We start from the raw sequence: 10,425 nt of genomic DNA, 5'->3' as shown, positions 1-10,425 counted from the left end.
TAAAGAATGGAAAGTTCAGATTTAACTTGTAGGATTTGTAATTCCATTCCTTTCTTTAGCCCATTCTACTCCCGCAAACTGGTTGTTTTAAGATGTAAATTCATTTAGACTGAGAGCGGGATAGGGTTTAATCAAATTTTGGGAACAAATCCCCTGATTGTCTTAAAGCATAGTATCATCGACCCTGATCACAGAATGGCCAGTCTTAAGTTTCACTAGATCAGACGAAGGCCCATTGGCGCCATGCCAAATGTGGTCAATTTTGCATTTAATCAAAATTTTGAGAACAAAAACAAAACCAGTATCATTTGATAGCTTGGAACTTATAGATTATGGAAATATAACTAAAGAGCGATTTTAGATCAGACTAAGTAACTTAAAAGCGGCCCGAAAAGTGCAGAGGGTGGGCGTGGCCGTCACTCCCTCTTTTTCCTTTTCGTTGATACCGTTGCAACGCAACGGTAGAGGAGAAAATGAAAGTAGTTTGTATTGATGCCTTAGCACTTTTGGAACATGGAAATATTACTTAAGAGGCTATTGTTAGGTCAGACTAGTTACCTTAAGACCGGCGGGAAAAGCCAGAAAGGGGTGGGGCCTCAAACCCCCACCCCCCCCCTCCGTGTACATTTTGGCTCGTATCGTCACAAAGGATTTCGTAAATCCTGCCAAGTTTCTGTGACAGTTGTTCAGATGCCTTGCGGTTATTTTGACACCAGGTTTATGAAAATGTGGCATACCTTCATCACAAAATGTCCAAACGTTATTTTTTTCCCATTGAAAAGAACATGCACATGAAAGCGTGCATCAGAGTGCCGACTAACAGATCGAATAGAAGCTGTGCAAATGTACTTCAAATTAAAAATGGGAAGATGAAACAATTTTTATTGATGCCTTGGCACATGTGGAACATGAAAATATAACATAAGAGTGATTTTTGATCAAACTAGTTGCCTTAAGATCGGTGCGAAGAGCGCGGAGGGGTGGGGCCGCAAGCCCCCTCCACGTACATTTGACCTCATATCGTCGCAATGCACTTATTCAATTCTGCCAAGTTACTCTGACAGTTGGTCCGATGTCTTGCAGTTATTTTGACACCAAGGTTATGTAAATAGGGCACACCTTCGTCACAAAATGTCCAAATATCAAAACAGGTATAGGCGCGGCTTGAATGTTAACATGACAACAGTGCACTGGCGAATTTGGTAAAAGGGTTACAAAATGTTGCTGGTTATCGCGAACGAGAAATAATGTTTCATGGTTGGGTAAAGCGCTGTGGCTACTTTCATTCCGTACAAAGAAATCAGTCACAATCTGTTGCTTTGAATTAAACACTGCGGCCCCATGCACTGCAATAACTAGAAATTTGTCTCATTAATTTTGTCAAAAACTTTCCGGGCAGTATGGCCCCCCCCCCCCCCCATCAAGCAAAACCATATGCTTATGCCTTTTGCTGCTATAGCACTATCTCACACCAAGCTTTGAATTTGGCATCTCGGTCCACAGCCTTCCATCCAGTCGTATCATTGTCGCGGCTGCCACCAGAAAAAGAGAAATAGAGGTCAGAGGGCACCCCATTGTCTTTTGGGTCTGAATTTAGAACATGAGTGAATAATAGTTGCAATGCCGTTCTTTTTCACTTTATAGTTGTGGCTTGGTTCACGAAAAATGTTGCGTTTTGAAGAATAAAAATTATATTAGTGAGAAGTTAACTAAGATATACAAAGTAATTTGACCCAGCTGAGGGCAACGGAGGTCTAAAATGCTCTTTCCACATCGGTCATTATTATTATTGGACACCAGAATATGTGTAGTACATCTGTGAAGTTTCAATTTAACCTGTTGAAACGTTTTGTTATAGTGGTCTCATATGCATGCACCCTCTGCATGTACGTTATACATGCTCTAATGGAAAAGTAAGCATTTAAGCAGCTGTTTTGGTATTTGGACATTTTGTGACGAAGGTATGCCCTATTGCCATAAACATGGTGTCAAAATAATCGCAAGGCATCTGAACAACTGTCAGAGAAACTTGGCAAGATTTTAAAAAATGCATTGCGCCGATAGGAGCCAAAATGTACACGGAGGGGGCTTGCGGCCCCGCCCCCTCCACGCCCTTTGCACCGCTCTTAAGTTAATTAGTCTGACCAAAAATCACTCTCAAATTATATTTTCATGTTCCACATGTGCCAAGGCATCAATAAAAATTGTTTCATTTTCCCATTTTTAATTTTTCCCATTTTAAATTTTTCAATGGGAAAAGTTAACATTTGAACATTTTGTGATGAAGGTACGCCACATTTTCATAAACCTGGTGTCAAAATAACCACAAGGCATCTGAACAACTGTCACAGAAACTTGGCAGGATTTACAAAATGCTTTGCGACGGTAGGGAGCCAAAATGTACATGGGGGGGGGGAGTTTGAGGCCCCACCCCTTTCTGGCTTTTCCCGCCGGTCTTAAGGTAACTAGTCTGACCTAAAAATAGCCTCTCAAGTAATATTTTCATGTTCCAGAAGTGCCAAGGCATCAATACAAACTGATTCCATTTTCTCCTCCCCCTATGCGTTGCAACGGTATCAGCGAAAAGGAAAAAGAGGGAGTGACGGCCACGCCCACCCTCCGCGCTTTTCGGGCTGCTCTGAAGTTAACTAGTCTGATCTAAATTCGCTCTTAAGTTATATTTCCATAATCTACAAGTTCCAAGCTATCAAACTAATGCAAAATTGGCCCCATTTGGCATGGCGCCAATGGGCCTTTGTCTAATCTAGCGAAACTTAAGACTGGCCATTCTGTGATCAGGGTCGATGATACTATGCTTTAAGACAATCAGGGGATTTGTTCCCAAAATTTTGATTAAACCCTATCCAGCTCTCAGTCTAATTTGGTGATATGCTTGCACTATTTTGTTATGCTGTGGTACTGTACCATTATGATGTGATGAATTTTTGATTGGACCTAAAATAAGTGAGACCTTAACTATGTCCAAAGAGAAAAAAAAGTATCATTATAATCATAATTAAAAATATAATAATCGTAAAACTTTTAATACTACCACTTCTTTTACAACTACTACTACAGCAAATAATTAATACACTCATGGGAAAGCAAGAGACACCATCTGAGAGTGAGTTATTGTAAATAGTCTATTAAAGGCCGTTTTTGCTAAATGCATTCAAATTGTTGAAACTGGCAAGTCTCAACTTGGTCTGTGCTAACTAACAGTCATTTAAGAACTTTCAATTAAAAAGTAAACTTTAAAGGGAATATACAACATTTGCTTTTGCTGTAATTTTTTTATGTTTGTAAATGTTGTATATTCCCTTTAACCCTGACCCACATCAGGTTTTTGTCAGTTGAAATGAGAACCTAGTCTATGGAATAGTCGCTTGCAAAGCAAGATTCCATGATACGGATGCAGATTCGGTGATTTATTATTTTCTTTTTTCTTTTTGGGTTCCAAATTTACGTTGTTTCTCAATACTAGAACAACGATGTGTTGGGTTGGGTGCTTTCCTCTTCCTGGCTTTTTTGAAAGCATCAGCACTACTGATTGGCTCTATAATTGCTCCCATCTTAGTTTTTACCTTTGCAACAGTGAGTTGCTTGAAAACTGATGGTGTGTTCCATGTGCTACCTACTGGTGCTCTGACACTTTGCTGGAATTGTTCCGAGGTACTGTAGGGAAAAGGTAACTGGTTCACCTACAAAATTAAAAAGAAATTACCACACAATTATACTATTAATGCATGTCTGGTAACACCGGAAGGGTCACATGCCTTTGACATTTCAGCAGACACACCTTCAGTACACTATGATGCAATATACAAAAAAGTGGTATTATACGTTATCATATTGCTGAGATATGGTGGCCACAAAATTGTCTAATTAATTATTAGGCCAAAATGATGACATAACAAAAGAACAATAGACTGCAAGGTAGTGTGTTAATGCAATATTTTTACATTTGAATGTCCACATTCATGCTAACTTTAGTTTGATTTGTTTAATTGACTTCAATGCAATGCAACATTCCCCTCATCCAGTAGACATCTGGACTCCAGTATGTAGAGAAACTGTATTTGAAATCAGTAAACTGGGATGAAAACAGCATTCATCTGCAGAACCTTTAAAAGCAAGTAACGCCATGCCTACATGTATCTTCACTTTCAGGCCTTCATATCACTGCTAAATATTGGTTCCGGTTGCCATGTGTCATGTTAGATTCCAGTTGCCTTGGTTTTTCTATTTCTTTCTTTTCAGACATACCAGATAATATGTGCTTCAACTACAAAATGTTCCGACAGTGGTTTTGAGACTGCCCTTTCATGCTGTACCAAACCCTCTTCCTGTTGATTTGCCAGTAGTCCATCAAGTATTGACAAGTTGTCGGAGAGCCTTATCCTCCACATCAGAAAGAACCACTCTCAAATCAACAGGTGCAAGCTACATGTATTTTTGATAACTTTGGCTGTCAGAATCATGTTGTTTGATGCAGTTGCGAGCCACTTAACATGTAAAAAGACAAGAATACAAAAACTAGAGATTTGCATTTGAGGAGTTACAAATGCAGAGTGATTGAGCAGACAACTATTTCATTGAACGTTGCCCAGTTATGTTGTAAATATTTTTGTCAGAACAGAAAAGGATCACGAAATTCAATCTTTGCAGTACAGCCACTTGTTTTGTTTTGAAAGTAAAATGCATCTTTTTGGAGTTATGAATTACAATACAGATATGTCTTTTTTTAAAATGTACATGTTATTTCCGGTTTGATGACGTCATCATTTAAAATGTTCAAAATGAGTACTGATTCAGTTTAGAGATGATACAAGTTAAATGAAATTTCGAAAATTTAGAAATTGTAACGATTGTTAAGTGTGCCATGTAGATGTATTACTAACACCTAACTTTTGGTCTGATGATGTCACATAATTTGGATGCCCAAGGTCAACATTGTACTGGATATCATTCACTAGTCACAGATCCAACGATGGATTTCTTAAAATCCGCCCAAGCCACACCCTTCACGCCCACTGCATGCCCCATTAAGGACCCGTAGCACAATAGCTCGTCCATTTCTTTTTTTTAAGTAATCCTCAAAAAGGGAGGGATGGTAAATAGATGTGAGTGTTTTCTTACTAGAATGGAAAATCCCTTTGGATTTTAGGAATTCCATTACAGAAAACACCTCACCTCTGTTCACCTATATGTACATTTGCAGAGTAGCACCGAAAGACTCAAGGGAGGGAAGGGACGTCACAATATAGGTCCATATTTTGAAGGCCTCTATCTCCATAAATGCAGGTTCGATAAGGTTGAAACTTGGTATGTACCTTAACCGGGATGTGTTATAGATGAAAAGTGAAGTGACGTCACGATGACGTCATCATGGATCACATGACGTCACATTAAAAATTAATAGATTTAATCTTTGAAAATCAATATAAAATCAACTGTGAGAGACCTGAACTTGACTTTTGCGGGAATGGATAGAATAATCCAGGGTCTTCATTTTTTAGATTATGTGCAAAATCACGTGACCCTTTCCTTCCGGTTGAAACCGGAAGTGCCTTGTAATTTAAAATTGGTGAAAGATGTGAACTTGCTTTCAATGATGTATGCTATGGCTAAGTTGTTACTTACAAACAAAAATATAGTTACAGATGAAAATTGGTGTGATGTCATCATGATGTCATCACGTCACATGTGACGTCATAATTCAAAGACATATGAGAATGTAATCACATTATTATATGCCACCAGTTATAAACAGAACTACACATCCTTCCTGGATGGAACTTATACTTGAAACTTTATTTGTCACATGTCACATGTCACAAAAAATAACCGAAACAGCTATGTGTTTGTCCACAAACATAAGTCTAGTTTCATGTGATTTCAGATTTTGAAAACGCATGATTTTTTTGCTGTTTCGGCAACCAGCCGAAACAGCCTTTGTTTTTTCGTTAAGATTTTTTGGCTTTTCCGCTGAACAGCAGAAAAGCCTTTGTTTTTGTTCTGATTTTTTTGGCTTTTTCGCAATTTTGCGAAAAAGCCTTTCTTTTTGTTCTGTTTTTTTTTGGCTTTTTCGCAATTTTGCGAAAAAGCCTTTGTTTTTGTTCTGGGTTTTTTTTTGTGGCTTTTCCGCAAAATGCGGAAAAGCCTTTCTTTTTGTTCTCATTTTTAATTTTTTTTTTTTGGCTTTTCCACAAAGTTGCGGAAAAGCCTTTCTTTTTGTTCTGGTTTTTTGGCTTTTCCGCAAAGTTGCGGAAAAGCCTTTCTTTTTGTTCTGGTTTTTTTTTTTCTTACTTCTTCTTCTTTTTGTTCCACTTCAAAGTCCATTGACTTTGTGCACGTTTTTTCTCAGTGCCACATTTGGCATTAATCTTTGTCATACATCATTCAAAGTTAGCATAAGCATAGTCCCTATAGCAAAGATGTGTCCCGAAGATTGACGTCATGGTGACGTCATCGACTAATTTATTATAGATTTTTGAATATTTAATTTTTCCCATAGACTTTGTACACAGAAATTTAAAAAAAATTGTCGATTTTCAAAGGGCATTTTCGACTCTTTGCCAGTAACTCATTTACACCAATCTTTGTCCAAGCAAAGACCCTAATTCAAACAACATTGTGGAATGATGACGTCATGATGACGTCATCAGGTGTTTATTTATAGGCAATTAAATTGTGACTTTTAATATTTAAAAATGCATAAGAAATCAACCGTACGCGTCCGCAGCATTCTGTTGCCGGCAAGTGGTAGAGTAGGTTGAGGTCTTTATTTCATTCAGTGTGCGTGCAATCACGTGACCCTTGCTTCCGGTCGAAAAAGGCCCAAACCGGAAGTGGCTTATTATTTGAAAGTGGTAATAGAAATGAACTTGCTTTCAACGGTGTTAGTCTCTTGGCCGATAGTATTCTTCAAATCATCTACCGATGACGTCATGCAATCTTCGAGCGCCCTCTAGCGACAGGTTGAAAATTAGCAAAAATGTATTTTGAATAGATGTCTGTGGCGAAGTTTGTCGGAATCGCCTAAATATTGGTGTATATAATGACCTTGACCACCTTAAGACGTGTGCGAAGTTTTAGGCGAATGACGTCATCAGACCCCCCGGAAGTTATAATGAAAAGACGCTTTTTCATTTGAAAATTCCTGAAAAATCAACCATGGCAGTTTTTATATTTGTTTTGACTTTAATTGTTGATTGAAGGGTAGGTCTAAAACATTTCAAAGTTTCGAGGCGATAAGCGAACTCGAACATACCCTGCGCACGCTTAAAACTTCACGTTGACAATACCTCTGCTTCAAAACAGGCACAGGACACGACGTCCACAATGTACACGTACATATACATGCACGTACGTTGTACATAGGCACATACATCATATGTCAGTCAGCCTGCAGCGCACGTGTTGCTGAGGTCAAATCCTGTCCACAGTGACCGTTTTAGCCGATTTTCGGCTAACTTTGACAGATTTTATGTTCATGCATGTGCATAGACAGTGACGTATTATAGCACTTTTGGCATTAATCTTTGTCAGATATCATTGAAAGTTGGCATAAGCATAGTCCCTATTGCCAAGATGTGTCCCGAAGAGTGTCGTCATGGTGACGTCATCAAGTGATTTATTATGGATTTATGAATAATTAATTTTTTTCATAGACTTTGTACACAGCTTTTTCCACAAGTCTTTCCCTATACAACACTGATATATTTTATTGAGTAGTTCTGAACTTCGGCTGAGAATTACTATGAGAAGGAAAAAGAAATCGTATTTTTTTACGCCTGTCATTTGATTGAAAATATTCCCAAGAGTTAGAATAGCAAGTAATATTTTATAAAAATGTTTCAGTTTAAAGGAAAATCACGCATTTAAAGGTGCAGTTTTTCTGCTGTGGGATTTTTAACCTATTGACTTTTCCCCTTTTTTAAGCCACCATTTTCATAACTTGGCGATCTGGAATCGTCATCAAAGTTACAGCCAAGGAAGACCCTCATACAAAAATTATGCCAAGACTATGACATCATGATGACGTCATCATCAAGTGATTTATTATGGATTCATGAATAATTAATTTTTCTCATAGACTTTGTACACAGCTTTTTCCACAAGTCTTTTCCTATACAACACTGATATATCTTACTGAGTAGTTCTGAACTTCGGCTGAGAATTACTATGAGAAGGAAAAAGAAATCGTATTTTTTTTACCTTTGCCATTTGATTGTAAATATTCCCAAGAGTCAGAATACCAAGTAATATTTTATAAAAATGTTTCAGTTTAAAGGCAAATCACGTATTTAAAGGTGCAGTTTTTCTGCTGTGGGATTTTTAACCCATTGACTTTGTACACGTTTTCAAGCCACCATTTTTATAACTTGGCGATCTGGAATCGTCATCAAAGTTACAGCCAAGGAAGACCCTCATACAAAAATTATGCCAAGACTATGACGTCATGATGACGTCATCACCTAATTTTTTTATTGAATTTTGAAAATATACGTACATATTGTGAAGTCTTATATCTACAGAAATGTAAGTCCGATTGGGTTGAAACTTGGTATGTGGCTATACCAGGAAGTGTTATAGATTAAAAATGAGGTGACGTCATGATGACGTCATCCTGAGATTTTATATGAATATTTATTTTTTTGGACCTTTAAGCCATATCTCCCGAACGCAACATGCAAAATGCAAAATTCTTTTTTGCATTTGGTCTTTTATGTAATAGCTATTGGCACAAAACTTGAAAAATGTGTGACGTCATCATGACGTCATCAAAATGCGATTTTTCAAAACTCATATAAGGAAAGGTCCAATTGTCATGAAACTTGATGGGTAGGTAGTTAATCATACTAGTATGCAAAGTTCGAAATGACGTCACGATGACGTCATCAAAAATTTTAAAATAATTGTTGATTTTCAAAGTGCGTTTTCGACTCTTTGCCAGTAATTTATTTAGATCACTCTTTGTCCAAGCAAAGACCTTGTACACACGCACATACATCGTATTGCCGAGGTCAAATCCTTTCCACAGTGACCGTTTTAGCCGATTTTTCGACTAACTTTGACAGATTTTATGTTCATGCATATTCAGTGAATATTATTGATTAAAAAAAATCATAATGCGGAAAAGCCCTATGTTCTGTTGCAAACAGACATAGACTTCTAGTTGGCTTCTTCTTTTTGTCGCCTAAACCCCATACACTTTGTACACGTTTTTTTTGCCCACCACTTTTGGCATTAATCTTTGTCATACATCATTCAAAGTTAGCATAAGCATAGTCCCTATAGCAAAGATGTGTCCCGAAGATTGACGTCATGGTGACGTCATCGACTAATTTATTATAGATTTTTGAATATTTAATTTTTCCCATAGACTTTGTACACAGAAATTATAAAATAATTGTCGATTTTCAAAGGGCATTTTTGACTCTTTGCCAGTAATTCATTTACACCAATCTTTGTCCAAGCAAAGACCCTAATTCAAACAACATTGTGGAATGATGACGTCATGATGACGTCATCAGGTGTTTATTTATAGGCAATTAAATTGTGACTTTTAATATTTAAAAATGCATAAGAAATCAACCGTACGCGTCCGCAGCATTCTGTTGCCGGCAAGTGGTAGAGCAGGTTGAGGTCTTCATTTCATTCAGTGTGCGTGCAATCACGTGACCCTTGCTTCCGGTCGAAAAAGGCCCAAACCGGAAGTGGCTTATTATTTGAAAATGGTAATAGAAATGAACTTGCTTTCAACGTTGTTAGTCTCTTGGCCGATAGTATTCTTCAAATCATCTACCGATGACGTCTTGCAATCTTCGAGCGCCCTCTAGCGACAGGTTGAAAATTAGCAAAAATGTATTTTGAATAGATGTCTGTGGCGAAGTTTGTCGGAATCGCCTAAATATTGGTGTATATGATGACCTTGACCCACTTAAGACATGTGCGAAGTTTTAGGCGAATGACGTCATCAGACCGGAAGTTATAATAAAAAGACCCTTTTTCATTTGAAAATTCCTGAAAAATCAACTTTGCAGTTTTTATATTTGTTTTTACTTTAATTGTCAGTTAGGAAAAGTCCCCCAGACGAAGATTAAATCAGACGGGCTACCAAACGGTTGAATAATTACCGCTGTGTCGGTACAGACAGACTGTTCAGTGAATCGCTCAGGTACAACTCATCTCCCGCCCTATTCAGACACCTTATATTGTTGATGGCAACAATTTGGACTACCCTACTGGCTCCAGCTCAGTGGGTGAAGAGCAGACTCTGCTGTCTGTGGAAAAAAGGCTCCTGCTCTGACGCTGCCAACTACCGAGGATTATCAATAGGTGCCAGTTGTGCCACTTTATCAAAAGTTCTCCCCCGCATTGTAATTACCCGGATCGAAGATATATACAATAAAATCATTT

General features: G+C 37.9%; 1 protein-coding gene across 1 annotated transcript in view; it reads right to left on the bottom strand.

The window, feature by feature from the left end:
* Positions 1-1,284: 1,284 nt before the first annotated feature.
* The window catches only part of LOC119722963 (U3 small nucleolar RNA-associated protein 14 homolog A-like), a 67,377-nt gene continuing 58,236 nt past the window's right edge, over positions 1,285-10,425 (bottom strand). Inside the window, exon 14 of the mRNA XM_038193395.1 lies at positions 1,285-3,701. Within this exon, the coding sequence (XP_038049323.1) occupies positions 3,432-3,701 (270 nt within the window). The 3' untranslated portion in view covers positions 1,285-3,431. The remainder of the gene's footprint in view (positions 3,702-10,425) is intronic.

The sequence above is a fragment of the Patiria miniata genome, unplaced genomic scaffold (genome assembly GCF_015706575.1).
Source record: "Patiria miniata isolate m_02_andy unplaced genomic scaffold, ASM1570657v1 HiC_scaffold_16, whole genome shotgun sequence".
Taxonomy (NCBI): Eukaryota; Metazoa; Echinodermata; class Asteroidea; order Valvatida; family Asterinidae; genus Patiria; species Patiria miniata.
This window is presented reverse-complemented; position numbering and strand designations above follow the sequence as displayed.